General features: G+C 44.4%; 1 protein-coding gene across 1 annotated transcript in view; it reads left to right on the top strand.

Moving 5' to 3' along the window:
- The window catches only part of LOC146867279 (guanylate cyclase activator 2B-like), a 77,534-nt gene extending 63,202 nt beyond the window's left edge, over positions 1-14,332 (top strand). The window contains exon 3 of the mRNA XM_085614881.1: positions 13,112-14,332. Within this exon, the coding sequence (XP_085471007.1) occupies positions 13,112-13,179 (68 nt within the window). The 3' untranslated portion in view covers positions 13,180-14,332. The remainder of the gene's footprint in view (positions 1-13,111) is intronic.
- The last annotated feature ends 5,430 nt before the right edge of the window (positions 14,333-19,762 follow it).

The following is a 19,762-nucleotide window of genomic DNA, read 5'->3' as shown; positions in this document are numbered from 1 at the left end:
ATGCTCAGTGCTCAGTGACAGGACTTCACATGGTCAAAAGATAATTCTGAAGATCCTGTTTAGGTAGCTGTAGGACATGCATGTTCATGATAATATGATAAGAGGCACATTATACAGACACATACATTGGGATTGCTGGTGAATAATCCATAGCGGCAAGTTGAGGAATAGTGCTGAGCCTAGACTATAATTCCTTATTTAGAAAGTGTGGCAAGAAAATCAGAAATATAAATAACAAAAAATTAAAGAAGTTACAATTATACATTACTCTGACTCTAAGTTATCAAGAATACTGAAATACATTAAATCACTATGGTTCTACTCAGAGGCGCAACTAGAGCCAAATTTCGGAGGGGGGGGGGGGGGCTAAGAAACATTTTCAGGGGGAGCTAAATCTTTTAAGCCATAATGCAGAGTGGAGCTGCAGGGGCTCTTAGAAGGGGTGAAACAACAGCAAGGCCTCATTAACATGCAAATGGTCTTTTAAAGACCTGTGAAGTGCTCGGGTGCGGCTGTGTGTGTGCCCGGGAAGCTGCCACACACGAGGGTGTGGGCTGAAGCACTTTGAGTCCAATGGGTGTTGCGCGCCTGGTTCTACTACATAAATAGCTTACCTATGCCGTGATGACATTTTAATTCTTTCAGGAACACCGATCCTTTTTATTATTCAGTGACCCAATAGTTGATGGCACGTATTCAAATATTGACGTTTGTACATGAATTTTTTATAACTGATATCAATCTCTTTCACTAGGTGAGCTGGGACAAGGGGTTATTTGGATCTCTGCTTCTGCTATCATTAGATGTGCCATAAGGGACCTGAAATAAATCACATTCTTTACTTGCTTGCATAATGTAGGCTGCTCTGGCTGCCGCTCCGCCTTGCCAGTGAGGACTGAGACACCACTAAATCAATCACTTTGATTTAACCGTATTAAAACCTCTTGCCAAATTTACTCTACTAATGATCAAAGCCACAGCATATGAAACCAGATTGTCTCGGCTGCGTTGCACATCCTGCATTCACTTTAATACCTCTCTTTAATTTTGCAGGAGTGTAATGCAATCTGTTCATGGAATAGAACTTAGCTGCATAGTATAAATGGTAAATCCATCTTTGTAGAAGTCTTATGGACACCATGAAGAGAAAGTAGTAAATATATCAATGGAGGACATGCATATATTTGTATGTGAAAGTGAGGCTAGTTGCTTGAAATGAGTACACAGAAAGCATATTAACCCCTTCGCCGCGGCGGGAATTCCGCCGCGGCGCGGGGGGGTGCGGGGGGCAGCGCGGCGGGCCTGTGCTCATGACGGAGCCACTCCGTCATGAGCCACAGTTGAGCTGTGCTCATGACGGAACGGTTCCGTCATGACTCCGCCCATTTGCGTTGTCGCCCCGCACAGGCGGGGAAACAGCGCCGCGCAGGCGGAGCGGCCGCCGACAGGATTGCCATGACGGAACCGTTCCGTCATGAGCACACGGCAACCGTGGCTCATGACGGAACGGTTCCGTCATGAGCAGGGAAGGGGTTAATAGTTTGTTGTGAGAATTGTGATTGGGTGTGACAGTGAGCAGTGGGAATGCTGAGTGTGGAATTAAATAAAATGTAGATCAAGAGAACTGTCCTGAAACGAAGGTTGGGGGAAAAGGGCTTTCTGTAATGGATTAATGAACTGAAGAAAAGTGTCCTTATTGTCGTATTCTCACAGAGAAAAATGAGCACGTTTATAAGAGTCTTCCAGACGTGAAGGAATGGATATTAATGTGGAGGTGATCAATGGAGTCAAAATATAATTAAAACAACTAGACAAGCATCTTTTTCTAAATTGGTTTCCTTAAAGTTCTCTAGAGCTAGGAAGGCATTTTATCCCACCTAGCATTTCCCCAATGGGCCGGAGCCTTTGGAGACCAGTTTTGAAAGCTTGGGACGAAGGTCATGAAAAAGCGATCAAATTGAGCGGAGAGAAGGGAAGAGGGAGAGATTGAGTGGATGGAGAGAGAGAGACTGCACAAGGAGACAAAGGGAGCAGGGATGATTTGAGGGTTTTTCCCAGGGCGGCTTTTAGTTCCCCAGCCCAGCTCTGGAGTAATCATTTGAGAACTGAAGTAAAAACCATGAAGGATGGTGGAAGATAACAGTACTGCTATATCCAGCCTGGCAGTAATTTGCTTTTGGTGACAACTACGATGAGTGCATAAGAGATCTATGCATGTTAAGGTGCAGGAGTTAAAAAATAAAGAAGGACGTTTGCTTGAGGCTCCATTTTTCCCGACTATCTGACTTGGCTTGTTTGGGTACATTGTTATATATTTAAATCACATGGGGCCTGATGCACTAAAAATATATTTAGCAATTCCTAAATACCATCACATACTGAATCACAAATTAGGAATCACTACATTTGATTTATGTGTCTTCCATTTTGGCAAATAGTGATTTGTAAGTATTCGTAATTTTGAAATACCGAATTGCATAAGGTGAATCGGTATGAGTCACCAATAGGGACTGTCGCGCTGATGAGTTATAACCACACCCACGTTAGGACAGCAGAAAAATATCTTATGTCCTATCACAACAGGAATTCAAACCACCATGTCCAAGCAGGAGCCACAGTTTTGGGTTCAATTATGTCAAATTGTACCACAAATTTCATCCACAACATCTCGTCTTTGGGACTGTTTGCTATTTGTTTGACCATAATGTAATACTATCCTTTGTTTTTGATGTGCGTTTTGTTCTATACTACTGTTGGACCTAACATACTGACCTCCTTGGCATGGTTTCCCCTTCACCTTTATGTCTTTAACCCTCCTGTTTTTGCTGACTTTGGTTGTTGATGACCTTAGTGCTCTGCACACCTTACCACTGCTGACCAGTGCTAAAGTGCCTGTGCTCTTTCCTTAAGACATGTTAATATTGGCTTACCCCCATTTGTACGTCCCTAGTAAAGTGGAACTAAATGTGCTTAGGGCCTGTAAATTAAATGCTACTAGTGAGCCTGCAGCACTGATTGTGCCACCCACTTAAGTAGCCCCTTAAACAATCTCAGGCCTGCCATTGCAGCCGGTGTATGTGCAGTTTTATATGACATTTTTACCTGGAAATTTAAACTTTTTGCCAGGCCCAAACCTTCCTTTTTAATACATATAAGTCACCCTTAGGGTAGGTCTTGGACAGCACAGAGGGCAGGCTGCTGTATACTTAAAAGGTGGGACATATATTTTTAAGTCTTACATATCCTGGTAGTGAAAAGCTCTCAAATTAGTTTTTCACTACTACAAGGCCTACCTCTCCCATAGACTAACATTGAAGTTACCTTAGTACATATTATAAGTGTAATTTCCAAATGGGTGCAGGTCACTAGTTTATGTTCAGTGTCTCTGGAAAAGAAATTGAAAATCCCTACTCATGGTAAAGTTGGATTTTTAATTGCAGGTTTTTGTAATACCACTTTTAGAAAGTATTCCTACCATAGCCCTTTACTGCCTGTAGCCTGTACCTGGGCCATGACTGGGTAGAGCTGACATTGAACCTTGTGTAGTCCTCCTAGAGAGCCACACACAATAGGGAGCTTAGGGGTGCCTGGATGGGCCATCACTGGCAGGATAAGAGGGAGGAGCTGGATAACCCCACCTACACTTGAATAGGCTGTGTCCTGCCTCCACACAAAGGTCTACATACCCCATGTAGTTAGTCTGGAGCAAGGACAGGGAGGACAGGATGCATGGGGACTTCAAAAGGAACCCTCTAGAAGCTGCTCAACAACCTCAAAGGCACGACTCTATGTGTAAAAGTAGAACCTCATACACCACCATTTCAGTAAACCTCTGCACCTGTAAATGCTCTGCCAGGAAGATGGACTGATGTACTGCTGAAGGACTGTCCCTTTGCTGGACTGCACTCTGCTGGACTACTGGTATGGTGTGCAGACTTACTGCCTGGGTGAGAGAGAATGGACCTGCATCTCTTGAACCCAGAGCCCCAGAGAGACTCCTGTGGTCTAGTTGGCTGGTCTCCTGACTTGAGCCTCAGAGAAAGACTCCAACAACCCTGCACCTGGACTCTGCCTCCTGTGAGCCTACCCTGCCAAATGGTGCCACTTCAGTCCTGAACCCTTGCAAGTGGGCCTAAGGTGCTCTGCCAGCCTTTGTGGACACAGCAGGAATCAATGCATCTCTTCTGCTGCACAGCCTAACCCTGAGCAGAACTGACTCATGGCTGCTGCTGCATGAATCAGACCCGCTGCAAACACCCGCATCCCATCCTGTTGCCACATCAGAACCTCTGCAATGCAATTCACCCTCATTACAGGACTTTGCCTGTCTCATCGACGGCAGCCTCGATGACAGCGCCAGACTGCATTACAGCCTTGCAGCTCCTCGGTACTGACGCATCGTCCCGACTGCATGACGCATCCCCAACTCTGGATTTCTCATTTCAAGCCCTTTTCAGTAGGGATCTTTGATTCAGCAGGACCTCGCTCCGCAGCCTCACCACATCTCAATACCAACGCATCGCTTTGGCTGCGTGACACATCTTCAACATGAAACCTCGTAATGCTCCAAAAACTAGGATTGAAGGTACTTTGTTCAGTGGGCCTAACTGGGTCCCTGTAGCCCGGTAGCCATTACAGTGCAACGCTGATGGGCTGTTCTGGGATGCAGTCTCCTGCCAGTCCCAGATCTATGTGCTGTTTGTCTAGTATTACAATGAAATCACCACCCCAGAGAATTGCAGTGTGGCCCAGCATTTGTATCTGGAGACATAGGTTGTGAAAGAAAGAAGGGTCATCCATGAATGCTCCACAGGTACAGATCAGCGTGATTGGAAGGGCGTACATGAGTGCATGCACAATCACGTATTTCCCCTTCAGGTCTGTCAGGGATTTGATCAGGTGAATTGGTGAGTTGCACCCAACTAGGATCGCTACCTCTTGGGTATACTGCGAGTAGGAGGTGACAAACTTGTGTTCCACCTATACGACTTGGAGTTTAATGTCCATCCAGGTTGTCAGGTTTATCTCCTGTAAAACACACACATCTTTCATGTCTGGTGACATAGGTCATTACCTGCCTAATTTTACTGGGGCCGTTAAGACAATGGCTGTTACATGATCGAAATGTATCCGTACTAAAGGTTTCATACTTAGTAGTTCTGATCCACATGTTTGGGTGACATACCTCCGCTGGTGGGGTGGAAACCACTGTGCCCAGATGTGATGTGTGCATGTCCAGTCTATATAGCCAATGTGCTGTGCAACGCCAACAAAACCCCTTTGATTCCATTCCTTGTAACTTTTCCCCACCCACTCCGGCTCCCCCAACAAGTCTGGTGCCCGTCTAAACTCACAGCAGGAAATTTGAAAGCAACATTCTTCATCAGAGGACATCCTAACTCTGCAAGCTAAGGGACAGTCACTCCACTAGCCATATTCTGTGCCCAGTAGAGCAGGAATTTACCATTAGCAATTTTCATTCATTCAATCAGCGTCACCTCTCTGAGGGCTGCCCCTTTGTGGTGAGTGGCGGTGCAGATGCTGACGAAGCAATTGAGTTCTCCACTGAGAACAGTGGTGTGAAGTTGAACTCAGCGAATAGATGTTTCAGCAATGCTGCCATGTACTCTTTCATTCTGCCATAATTTGGGGTTTCTGCAACTCACGGCGCGATCATACCTCCAAGTCTTTGTTTTTTGCTTGTATAACCACATGTACCTTTTCCATCAAAAGCAATTTTTCCCACTGGTCATTTGGCACATCCTCCAAGTCCAGCATCTATTGTCCCAGCCTCTCAATGTGATCTCCATGTGCGTCCACCCTCTCTTTCGTGCGGTCTAAATGATTTGTTAGGGTGTTGATATTGGAATCGTTTTCCAGGCTATGTTTGATATCCAGCAGCAGGTGTTTAAGGTCCAGGTCTGGATCAGTGGTTGGTGGCGAGTAGCAGAAATATTGGATTTAAGGAGGGAGGCACTGAAAATTCTGTGTAAAGACCAATTTCAATTGGCAAAACTGTGTTTAAATAAAGACTGCCCATGATGTGCATTGTGTTTTAATACATCTCTTACTTCTTTGCCTTTATTCTCACTGGAACTGTAATGCTTTTGTTTCATTTTCAGGTCCCTAATGCCAGTTGTGTGCAGTTGAACTTCTCTTCAGTTGCACAGAACATCTGGCTGTGTGTGTGTGATGCGTGGAATGTGTATTATGGGTCTACAGGAAATGAGCCCAGAGGTTTCTGGACATTGGAGTTCTGTTCCAACTTCGAGGTGCTGCGGACAATGCATGTTGATGATTGTTTTAGCATATGTTGTGTACTTTAGGCTACAGCATAGCACCACAGTCTGCTGGTGGCATGAGTGAAGGTGCTGTGTTTTTGCAGCACACAGCACATAAGCAGCTCGATGGTGCGTTGGTGCCAGGGATGTTTTACTTTTGAATCGTGCAAGGGTGTGAGAAGTTATTTTTAGGTACACACTGAAGGGAACTATAACCCAACCTCTCTGTGTTTCTGCAGTGAAGAAAACAAAGAGCAGTACACCTCGTCTTCACCCCGTTGCCCTCTTGTGCTACATATGGTGCTGTTCGCACTACCGGTGCTAAATTGCAGCACAGGCTACATATTTTCTGCCTATTGACAGATTTCCACGGTATCTAGCGGAGTTTTTCTGTAACTACACAGAATACCGCGGAGTAAAACTCAGCAAGTTCCACCCACCCCTAGTTGGATCCAACATGACAATCAGTGGAACAACCCCTCTCCGACTCTATGGCCTCCATAATACAGGCAATACAGGATTTCCAGGCATCCCTCAAGGGAAAAATCAGAGAACTTACAATAAATGAACAAATGAATGAATAACAGTATTTATAAACAGAGCAGCTACTCCTGTGAGTGTCCCCACCATAGTGGAAATACCCCATCACAATTCCACTATCAATAAACAAAAAACTACAGATTCTATATAGGACTTTTCTCTGGGCAAGGAGGCAGTCCAGAATATCCATCGCTAAGTGTACCCTACAACCATTTGATGGAGGTTTGGGTGTGACAAACGTCCAGCTATACTACTGGGCAGCACAAATGTTAGTGATCAATGGCTCAGTGTTCCATTTAAAACTTGAGGGACTTGGGGAGAAGGGTGCTCTAAATCATAATTAGAACTACCAAGAGTCACCCCGACCTTCCCCATGCCACCAAAACCACTAAATGAGCATGGCAGCACACATTGAAGTACATTTGGTGCAAGAACCCCACATGAAGAGCTCTTTTGTGGGCAGGGGACTGGTTGGCCAGTGCCAGTCAAGCTGCGGACGTCCACGACTGGGACGTGATAGGCCTTTCCCAGTTCGGCAATGTCTGGTCCTGGACCCACATACACTCATATGACATGCTCAAAACTGAGTACGACCTACAAACTCAAAGTTCTTTAGATGTTTGCAGCTTAGGAGTCTACTTGACTCATTGAGAGGCTCTCCAGATAAACCACCAGATTTTAGCCTATTAGAGGCCAAATTGACTCTAGAGCCTATTGGAAAACACAGTATGCCAAGGCTTTACCACTCCCTAGTAGTGAATGCCCCTGACTCCCTAGTGGACTATCCCTCCAACTTGCAGCCTGATGTAGGTGACTTACAAGATGATGAGCGGAGGGAGGCCATAATGGCTCCAAGAGATTTTTACCATCCCTGCCTGCCAATGACTCATCCAACTGAAATACTTCCTCAGAGTTTATATTACACCTGTGCATATGTGGGAGATGGGGAGGAAACAAGATCCCAGATGTATTAGCTGTGATGCAGAAGGAGGTATGTTAATGCATGTGAAATGGCAATGGCAGCCCAACAAACATTTCTGGTCCCAGATCGAATGTGTCTTAGCAACAGTAGTGGGAAGCACACTACAATTACACCGCAAATGGCCTTGCTGGGTGAGTGGCCAGAGACACTGGCAATTGCTCACAGGGATAGGGTGCTAGGTGGGCACGTGTGACATCGACCACATGTGGGTTTCTAGAGAAACCCCAATACTTAAGATGTGGAAAATGGGCATGAGCCAATGCACCCTAGATAGATGTACAGAGCCATGGGCTGCCCTAAAAACATATGAGTGGATATGTGGCCCGTGGCTGGTCTATACTCAGGAGGTAGCATTTTGGCACAAAGACCCAAAAGAGGGGGTTTGATGTTATCCCACTGGGGCACTGAGGGATATGAGCCACATGTACACCTACAGAATGTGTGAGGCTCACAACCATGTCGCCCTGGCATGGTTTCTACAATTATTTTTCTCCTCCCCCAACTGTGCGATGTCTATTGACAGGGCAAACTGTGTAAGCACAAGGCACTGCATCTTTTCCCTGTTTGTTTTTTGGTTCATTACCATGATTCAAAAATTCTATAAAAACTTATATTTAAAAAAATCTTATACAATGTTGATATATAGTTGTTGGAAGCTCAATAGTGAAGTATAAACCATGGAGCTGGAAAAGGTATACATATGGAATTGAAGAGCTGAAATAAATAAAGAAAGAAAGATGCAGGGAATGAGTCTTAAAGCAGGGCTGAGATATGGTAGTTGCAATTTTAATAAGAGAGTGAGTTTGAAAGTAATTAGCTGGTCAGTATTTGTGAGGATCTGGGTGCACTATATGATATGGCTGTGGAGCCTTATCATGGAGTACACTTGCAGAGACCTCCCTAGGCCCAGGATTAGGGCGTAGGTTTTGGCTATCTGGGATTCCTTTGTTGGTGTACCTGTCAACTGGTAGCAGCAAAAAAGGAATCCAAGATAGCTAAAACCTGCACCCGAGGCTGATCAACATGGGATGGCGATCAGAAACTGGATTCGTTGGAAGTAGAGGACACAAACCCCCACCAAAGATATTGCAACCAACTGCTATGCTTCGTAATCAGTAGTGCCGCAGCTACTGTGCAACTACTGCAACGTAGAGGACTTTGAAGAATGCCGATCTCCATGCCAAAGTCACCCCACATCACCCGTGATCTGGGGAACCACCACCGAGACACCCCCATCGACCACACCACAGCAGGGGCATCTCTCTTGAGCATCTTTGCTTGTATCCCTCAGCATCAGCACCACTCCATTGATTCATATGGAGGTTGTGTTCTAAAGTTGGGGACCTTCTTTAAAAATGCTCTGGTGGCCAGGTAACTATTCAAAGTATCCTTTTAGGCCATCTAAACCTCATCCCTGTCAGGTTTTCAAACTTTAAGTTTGCCAATGCTTGTTTGCTTTTGCACTTAAAAGTGATAAAAAATCTGTATCTCTGGAACCCCGGATTTTAATGATCAGGGTCTCTAAAAATTCTTAAAAATACGCACTATTTTTTATAAATTGTTGTGTCTTTTTATTGGTGTGTGGTTTTCTTATGCTGCTCTATGGTAATGTTAAATGCTTTACACTAAGTTTCTTTGCCAAGCCTTCCTGCTCACAGCAACAGCTAACCAAAGTTGAGCTATGGTTGAGTAAACTATACTGACTGGACCCAGGAAGATCTCTGTGAGTATACTCACGATAAGGCCCCAGAGCCACATCATATAGTACACCCATATCCTCACAGTATTAGAATGTAGTATTACATTTCCAGCACTATAAGGCTAGTATAAGAAAGTACCTCAGTTGTGTCACAGTCCACCACTATTCCTTCTCTGGATTTGGTAGCTTTAGTACTCTTTGTGCTATGCCACTGCTAAACAGTGGCAAAGTGTGTGTGCTTGTCCATAAAAACATGTACTGTGTATCTAATTGTCTTATTTACCTTTCCAGTCAGACCATGGTAGATGGTGAAAGACCAGTAGCATAAAACGTAATTCTCATATGTGAAATGCAGCTTGTATTTACACCACCTGACAAAAATGTATAGCTCCAGAGAGCGTTGTGGTCTTTTAGGGCTGCAGTTTAGGAGCTTGCAGTGCCACTTGGAAAGTAAACACGCTTTCCATGAATTTAGGTACCCCTAACGTATACCTTGTAAGAGTGTACAGCTGGATGCTTATTATATAAATATGTGGCATACTAGACATTGGGAAAAGTATGCCCTCATAATGAGCAATAACAAAAGGTTGTTTTCACTCTGTAAGTAAGCTGCATTTTTTAGAAACTAGCAAGATATAAATAAATCATTTTTATATATCTAGGCCTTGAAAAATATTAGTGTTTATTGAAAGTTATGTTTTACTTAGTTTAAAAAATCTAATTCATTTGTGAAAGTGGAATTTCAATACCTTAAGTAGCAAAATAACTTTAGGTAATTGTACTTTGCTACCTGAGAGTAAACTGGTTTACAACTGGTTTGCCTCTCAGTCCTGTTCTAGAGATTGTCATCATGTTCTTGGCTGACATGTTAATGACCCTCCACCAGGAAGACAATGTCTGTCGTCAAGCATAAGGAAGGCAGGAGTGGTGGTAACAGTGGTAACAGTGACCTCTTACAGGGATTAACCACCTGGGAGCCGGTCAGGAGCAGCTTTTAAAGGAGAAATGCAAAATGTTGCTGTCAGGATCAGGAAACACAGCCACGGATTCCCAGTGTCACCCTAGACTTTCTGTCTGTTTCCACCGCAGGTGGGGATATCAGTTCTAGCACTGTCAGAGGGTAAGGCATCTCAACTTCTTATGGGAGTGGGCTGGTGCAAAGACTATGGTTCCTGCAGGTGCAAGAAGTCCAGGGCTATAGGAAAGTGCCCCTTTTTGTATGGTCACCCCTTCACTCAATGCTCCAAATGCTGATGGTTTTGACTCTGATAGTGCACGCTAATCTGCTGCCCAGACACCTGTGTGCTCATCCAAAACTGTTATGTTTGACTTTACCCCCTTATAAGGCCCTAGTATATGGTACTAGGTGTACCCAGAGCATAGGTTGTAAAGAGGTCCCCAGGACTGCAGCATGGTTTTGTGCCACCCTTGGAGACCCAAGCAAACTATTGAAAGCCGGACTGCCATTGTAGACTGCACGAGCAGTGCACACTGCTCGAACTCGTCTCTGCCCTCACCACGTGTGGCTCAGTCAATGCACTGCCTTTAATGGAAGTCAGGCACCACTTAGGAAGGCCTCCTCAGCCCAGGAGGCAGGTTGCGTTATATTAAAGGTGTGGACATATAAGTGCAGGCCTATATGTCTCTATAGTTGCGTTCCCTATTGAATGGTACTGTAAGTGTTACCAGTCCATAGGATAACATGGCCTGCTAGCTGGACACTCTCGAGATTGAAAGCTCCATTATGGTACCACCAAAATATGTCATAGTTGATATCAAACAACATGCCTTCTCACCCCTGACACGATTCTCGTGCCCTGGGTAACATGGCATGCACCCAGGTGGAACATTAGAGCTTGCCCACCTGGTTGCCCCAGCTTCACTGTGCTCTGCTTTCATGCAGCTGCCAAAAAAGGATTCTGACCACCTGCCAGGCTTGTGATCTCTCCCAGGAGTCAAGAACAAAGGCTTGGGCAGGAAGGAGGTCACACCTCCCTGCTTTCAAGCAGGAAAGTGAATTGGCACATCAAGCTGTGAGCTTCAAAGGCTCACTGCCTCAGATATGCATCTGAGCTATCCCCCTGAGGAGGACACAGCCCTGCCCTTGCCCCAGGCACTCTTGCTGCCAGACAGGTGGGAAATAAGATATGCAGGAGGTGTGGACCTCCAAGAAAGCTGGCCACACCTCTAGTGTTGGAAGCCTGAGCTGTACTCCTAAAATAGAACTCTGCCATCTTAGGAGGGTGGGAATAGTGGGTTCTGGGTAGAAACTATGACCTACACCACCTCATTTGGTTGCCACAGATGCAGACTAGCTGCCCATTGGCTGCTAGCTCCCACACCCCCAACTCCTCTAAATCAAGGATTTAAGGAGCGCCCCCTACACCAGAACCTTAGCTCTGGACAATTTACTTGAAGGAAGGACCAAGAGCAGACCTGTGTCACTGACAACAGGACTTTGCCCACAGCACAAAGCAAAAGAGGGATACTTTGTCTTTGAGGCAACAGACATAGAACTGAGTAAACAACCTTCATCCTTGGCTAAAACTGGACTATCTCGAAGAGAGGGGCGCTTGTGGAAGCCAGAAGCACCCTCAGTCTCCCCAAGACTAGTGACACTAGTGCACTGCAAACTGCAGGCAAAATCCCTCCCTCGATCCAAAGAATCACTGGCTATTGGGCCCTCCATGGGATCACCCAATTCCAGGTGATCCAGTGCATTGTAGGATTTGTAGTCTCACCTGCCCCAAGTTTTAGGCCGCAACATTACTCTCTTGGGCCCAGTGAAGTTTCAGAGGCGTTTTTCTGTGATTACTCCTGCCAAGGCTTGTTGGTTACCAATCCAGTAACCAACCCCCCACACTCTAATCTGCTTCTACAAGGAACAGTGTGCAACCATTATCCAATGTCTGCAGCTGTGGTTTGCCTTATCTATTTGGTGTCTTTTTTCTCAATAAACCTTTCTCGATGTTTTTTTTATTGGTTTGGAGATTTTATTGTGATATTTTTGTCCCATTACATTTGTTGATACTGCTTGAATTGAACACAGATGTATCTGTAGTATTGCATGCTGCCACAGCTACGACCGAATGAGCAGAGATTCTCTTAGTACTGAGTTGTGACCTAACCAGATTGTGCTAATTATGGGGCATATTATCAAGCCAGGCGATAAAACTATCGCCGCTTTAGCGGCAGAAAACTGACCCTAAAACGGCGATAATGGGCTTGATAATATGCTCTATGGAATTCAAATTGAAGCTCAGGTTAGATGTCCTTCACATCTAACATGGGCTTCAATTGGAATTCCATAGAGCATATTATCAAGCCCATTATCGCCGTTTTAGCGGCAGTTTTCTGCCGCTAAAGCGGCGATAATTTTATCGCCTGGCTTGATAATATGCTCCTAAGTACTTTCTTCCCAAATTCATTAGCCAGTTTATGACGTCAGTGATTCTGGGCTGGATACAATTGGAAAAGAGGGGTTTTCTTTTGTTTTTCCGGCTTTTCGTAAGTGTGGGGTGTCTGTAGTGTGATGTTCCTATCTGAAAGGTACTGTATCAAAGTTTGAAATGTACAGTTATAAACCATTCTCCTTTTTACCATCAACAGTGCAAGCAGCAGAAACAGTTGATGAGTGTGAATTATGTGCCAACCCAGCCTGCCCTGGCTGCCTCTGAATATGAAATGACACCGGAAAAATGCAAATCCAAGCGCAAGCAACAAGCAGCATCCAGCTCCGGAAACAGAAATGTCAGCATCTAAAGGGTCATATTTGTTCTTTCTATTGAGAGAATTAGCTTCCCTTACACAACGCACTTCTTTCATAAATCTTCTGTTTAAAATGCATTGTTCAAATGTCATATGGTAAATCGTTGTGCGATCTGCTTGGACATAACATTACTCACAATGGTAATTAAATATTTTGGGGGGCCGAAAATCCGTCGTGGAATGGGGGAGAAATACAACCATTCTGTACCCACATTTTCCAGATGATAAAAGCGTTTCTGATTTAGAGAAATAATAATGAGAAAGTTAGCATAGCACTGTTTATAATGCTTTTAGAGTATCAGTGTCTATTTTTAGTGCCTTGCACAGCACTGATTTCATGCAAAGCACTTTATAGGCAATGTCAAGAGATGTAAATGCAAATTGAAGAGTGAGGTGAAAACTCTCTCTCTCTCTCGCGCAGCATCAGAAATTGAAAGGGCGATTTACTTGCATAAAATAACTCGCTCTTAAAGACAGGAGTAATCATCATTGAGCATGTCAGTGTGGCGATGCTGGGCATTTTACTCTGGGGGGCGCTGTTGGCAAACGTTCAGTATTTCCCCAATATCTTTATTCACGCAAATGCACAGCAGTGACATTTGACACTTTCACCTAAGAATCATTTCTCTTTTGCATTTATACAGTGTAGAGGGATGAAGGAAAATGAACTCTTTGATGGAGTACACTATATCTAACAATGGTGCACAATTTATGCAGGGACGTTTCAAGGATTTTGAGGGCCCTGGGCCAAATATATTTTAGGGTCCCCTGTTCAGAACAGCTTTGATTTTATGGTCCCGTTTCGATTCCTTCATGCCCTCTTTGGTCACATTCGAAATGTGTGTACATCTGATATTCAGGTATAGTGATGTGTGTTTTCAGTATTGTAACCCAGCAGCAGCTCACTAATATTGCAAACAATCTCTTTCACAAGCTCCCATCTCTCATATGTGAGGTCCTGTATTGGTCTAAAATAAACTCTTTATATTGATGTTGCATTAAACATAAACATATTTTGTCTGCTAAATGTCTGTAATAAACTCTCACACATTAAAAAATAAATGATAGAAAAACTTTATTTACAACAATCTGTTGAAACATCATTCAAGGTAATCAGGGCAAGACTCTCTGCAGAACATTCTGTTGCTCTATTGGGCCCCCCCTGAAAGGCTGGGGCCCTGGGCCAGAGTCCACTTTGCCCATGCTTTCAAACATCTCTGAATATATGCAGTTTAAACATCGGATTATCAATTTCACCCAGTCTATATTTTTCTTAAAACAGTTCACTTTATAGATCCTCCTTCACATTGCACAGGTTCAGGTATCGGGATCTCGATGGCCAGGATCACGTTTACCATGGCACTACCAAAACATTGTAACTTACTGAATTTGTAACTTTTCCATCCAAATGAAAATTACAACTTTTTGTTAATTCAGAAATATTTCCACTGTCATCAAATTTATGCATTCATGGCCTACAAATTGCACAAACACCCACAGAAGATGCTTGGAGTTAACAAGGATGTCTGAATTGTTTATGTTTCTCTAACTATTATCTTGGCTAACGAACTCTTGTGTAACTTATTTTAAAAAAAAATAATACTGGTGAAATCTGAAATGAAAAAGGCTGACAATAAGATTATCGGAGCCCTAGCCAAGATGGCTACCTATCATAATTATCTACTAGCCCACTATGCCGCAAGCTGAAATATGTGCCTTTTTACATTAATCTCCTGAGAGTGCAGCTTACGACCTTAAGGTTGGGTCAATCAATTTTACAGAGGGTCACTGGAAACTGGAGTTGGCTGTATAGTAATGAGAGTAGGCTATGCCACTGAGTGCTGTGACAATCATGCCCTTTGTATTTAAACATATGTGAACGTCTTTTGAAGGGGTTTTTATCCCCAGTGGAAGAGGTACAGCAAGATAATGAGTCATGGCTCACCCATGAGAACTTATATAGGTACTCCAGTTCTTAAACATTATATTAAGTATATGTACACATTTTGTAACATTTTAATGTGCTTTTTGGTTTTAGTTTTGTATATCCAGTTCATACAAATAATTAGGGGCTCATTACAATGTCGGGCGGAGCAGTCTGGAGCTGCCCAACCTAAGGTTGGCGGTTCCGACCGTAGTATTAGGATGCAACCGCGGGCGGAAACATCCATTGTACTATGGCAGCTTGTGAGGCAGGCAGAAAAGGACCCCAGCACCAAGCTGCCATATTAAAATGGATGTATGGAAACATCTCTGCACCGTGTGGCAGGCACCTGACGGTCCCACCGACACCATAATGAGGCCCTATGTTTTTTAAAATAACTTTTGTAAATAAATACATACATTAAAATTAAGAGCTTAATTTAAAAATATATACTTTTATATTGGTTTCTATTATCTACAGTAACAATATTTCCAATGCATATCAATCTTTCTAGCCTTCATTTTGTTAATTTTCATTTGACAAGTGAGCTGAACACTGCGTTTCAACCTACTTCAAGTTTGTAAATTCCCCTAAAAATATAGACCTTTGCAAGCGTTCACAAAATTTGCATTGCATGTCATTTCCTAATCGTCCGAAAATCTCATTTTGCTTCCTTAGCATCTTGTAACTCTCACACCATCACACTTACCCATATCTTACTCATGAGTGAGTCACTCAGTACTTGCTTATTTTATGCATGAGTAAATAAGAACTTTTTCAATTTCCTCAGGCTTAAATTATTTGTAGTCGGTTGCATGGACTACTTCTAAGCTATGCATGCCTAAATATAACTTTTTGCTAGAATAAGTAATTTAATGAATGAAAAAAAAATCTTCTTGAATACAATTCTAAGAAAATCTTACATCGGCCTAGACTTCTTTAGAACCAATTTTACAAATATATTTTCTAACTTTTGCCCTCTTTCGTTTCCAATCTCAATATTTCTAATGGTGCCAACTGTCTTTAAATTGAGCATAAGTACTTGGATCCTCCATTCCATTTCTCATAAATTCAGTATTCCAATTTACTCACAATTTCCATAAAGGAAGCATGACGATGACAGTCGTAAGTGTTATGTTATGTTATGTTATATAAGCTTGTAGAGCGCACTAATACCCGAAGGTGTCCTGGCGCTGTAGCAGAGTGTCTGAAGGAGAAATGAACAAAACTCAATACCAGGGACGAAGTCAAGGCATGGTAGAAAACAGCCAGGTCTTCAGGCCTCTTCTAAAAGAGAGGAGATCAGATGTGGCTCTAAGAAAAGGAGGCAGTTCGTTCCAAGCATAGGAAGCCTTCCGCACAAAGCTCTTGCCGCCCCAGTTGGCCTTTTTGGCCCTGGTGATGACTGCCAGTTTTGCCTCACTGGAGCGAAGTGCTCTCCGCGGGTGATACCACTGGAAACGTTCACTAAGGTCATATGGTCCCACTCCGTGTAACGATTTGTGTGCTATACAGAGGGCCTTGAAAAGCACCCGATGTTTCATGGGAAGCCAGTGCAGGTCTCGAAGACCTTTACTAACGGATACAAACTTGGGAGTACTAGTTAACAATCTAGCTGCCGCATTCTGGGCCATCTGGAGTCTGCTAAGATGTTTATTATGAACAGTGAGATAGAGACCATTACAATAGTCCAGGTGGGACAGAGCTAGAGCCGACACAACAGATCTGAAACTATCAGTAGATAAATAGGGTTTGATTTTTCTCAGCGTCCTGATGGTTAAGAAGCAGGTAGAGGTCACTCTGTTTACCTGATTCTCGAAAGAAAGCCTATTATCAATAATAACCCCCAGGTCCTTTACTTTGGTAGTAGGGGGGGGGAGGAGGGCCCAGATCGCTAGGCCACCAGGCGGGAGACCAAAAGCAAGGTTTATTTCCAAACAGGATAACCTCCGTTTTGCCAACGTTCAGTTTCAAACAATTATTGACCATCCAGCTAGTGATGGCAATCATACAATTCTGGCAGATGGACGCTTTAATTGCTTCCATCCCTTTATTTAGGGAGATCACGATCTGGGTATCGTCGGCATAGGATGTTAGCCTTAGGCCAAAGGATCGTATCAGAGGTGCAAGGGGCTTCACGTAAACATTGAAGAGCGTAGGGCTCAGCGATGACCCCTGCGGAACTCCACAGGGAAGAACGAATGACTTAGAAGAGAAAGACCCCATTTCCACATTTTGAGTTCTGTGGGTTAAAAAGGACTTCAGGAGGGCTAAGGCAGAGCCCTGAATCCCGGTCTGGGATAGGCGTTCCAATAGTATCTCATGGTGCACCGTATCAAAGGCCGCCGATAGGTCTAACAGAATCAGGATGGCTGAGCGACCCTGGTCGACGGTTTCCCTAATCTCTTCTGTTGCTTTCAGCAGGGCCGATTCGGTACTGTGCCCAGCTCGAAACCCATATTGTGAGTGGTCCAGCAGGTTGTGAGTATTAAGAAAAAGGCTGAGTTGGATATTCATCGCCTTCTCCAGGATCTTGGCAGGAAAAGGAAGACAGGAAATGGGCCTGTAATTGATGGGGTCCTTGGGGTCAAGATTGGGTTTTTTTAGGAGAGGAAGGATTGAAGCTGTTTTCCAGGCCAGAGGGTAGTGTCCTGAGCCCAATATCTGGTTGAGTAAGGGAGTGAGGGTATTTGCAATGATGTCAGGGGATAGATTAATTATTGAAGCAGAACAGGGATCTTTAGGAGAGCCGGATCTGCAGCCCCGCACCAGATTGGCCACCACCTGAGTGGAAAGTGGCATGAACTTGTCAAGGATGGATGTAAAGTTGGAGGGCAACTGATCCAAGCTAGCCTCTAAGAGAAGTCTAGAGGGTTTATTAAAGGATGAAAAAATAACATCCACTTTGGATAGGAAGAATTGCGCTAGAGTGTCACAGAGCTCGGCACTGCTGTGTACGATGGGTTTGGGGGGGGAGATAGGAGTCGTGATGGTTTTAAAAAGTTCCTTTACAGAGGATTTGGCTTCGTTGATTTTTTTAGAAAAGTAAGCCTTTTTTTCGGACAGCAGTCGATTTTTGTAATCTAGGAGGCGAGATCTATACCTCTCTTTATTAATGGAGAGATAGCCGTTCCTCCAAAACCGCTCCAAAAGTTTACAATCAGATTTCAGCTCTTGGAGGGTCTGTGAAAACCAGGGGGCAGAGGGTGTCCTGCGCTTAGGAAAGCACCATTTAACAGGGGCAAGTTTGAGGCAAGCTGAGTTAATCCAGTCATCATAGGCACCAGCCGCCTCCTCTATATTAGGGAGGAAGTCAGGGACTGAGCTAGTCAGTACTATACTAAAATTGATAGGGTTCAAGTTTTTCCACGCCCGGGTAGCTATCCCATCCCTGTGATTTAAATGGGCTTGTGGAGGAGCTGACTGAGAAATCTCGAAGAGGATAGCCGAGTGGTCAGTCCAAGGTAGAGGCATAGTGCCCACAATTGACAGACATGGTGAGTTAGTGAAGATCCCATCCAGGGTATGACCAGCTTTGTAAGTGGGTCCAAGTACCTGTTGCCGAAGGTCAACTGCACTCATAACGTCAATCAATTGAGCCGTATCTGGGTCAAGAGGGTCGTTCAAGTGAGAATTGAAATCGCCTATAGCGGTGAACGTTTTAGCACATAGACCTTCTTCCAGCAATAGGCCAATGGAGTTAAGAAAACCCCCTTTAGTACCTGGGGGACGGTAGATAAGCATCACCTTAAGTGTGTCATGAGGGCCGAAGCGTACGTTTATAGGTAAAGCTTCGCACGCGCTATTGGATGCATCCTCAAAAATGGGATTGAGATTTTTGTGGTAAATCACCGCCAGGCCGCCACCTCTCCTTTGAGGGCGATCAAGGCTATAGCTAAGAAATTCGGGGGGAGAGACCCTAACCAAATCTGGTCCAGACGTTTTGTCTGTCCAGGATTCGGTGATAAAGGCCATCTTAACATCCTGCTCCTCAATCAGGAGGGAGCATTCGTGGCTGTGCTTAACTAGGGATCGGGCATTCACCAGAAGACATTTAAAAGGAGATGCCGTCCTAGGTGGGTTAAGTATCGTGCAACCTGGTGAAAAATATTTAATGGGGGCATCCAAAATTAGTGGAAGTGGGCCTAGGCAGCCTTCACAGCATACCGGCAGGGAGTTGGCTGGAGTAAAAGGAGAAAATCTAGGGCAGGGGGAGATGCCAGTAGCAGGATTCATCTTCAAAAGCATGTCCCTCGTGTAGGGTCTAAGGATCCCTGTTGGAGAGACAGAGTTCCTCGCCCTGAGCCCGGCACGAGCGCGGACGGGCGCAGACGGGCTTGCCTTTGGCGCGCCCGCTGCGCGCGTCCGCTGCGCGGTCGCGTCATGGCGTGCTTAAATGTCATCAGCGACTAGAATGCTAACCCAGCAATGGCTGCCGCTCACCGGGACCACCTGCAAGTAAGATCTTAAAAACAAAGTATTTTAAAAGAAAGCTGAGTAAAATGAGGCCAGAGGGCAATGTGCAAAATAGCAAGATACGAAAATAAACAGTAAACAAATACCGTCAC

This window comes from Triturus cristatus, chromosome 1_2 (genome assembly GCF_964204655.1).
Source record: "Triturus cristatus chromosome 1_2, aTriCri1.1, whole genome shotgun sequence".
In the NCBI taxonomy this organism is placed as follows: Eukaryota; Metazoa; Chordata; class Amphibia; order Caudata; family Salamandridae; genus Triturus; species Triturus cristatus.
This window is presented reverse-complemented; position numbering and strand designations above follow the sequence as displayed.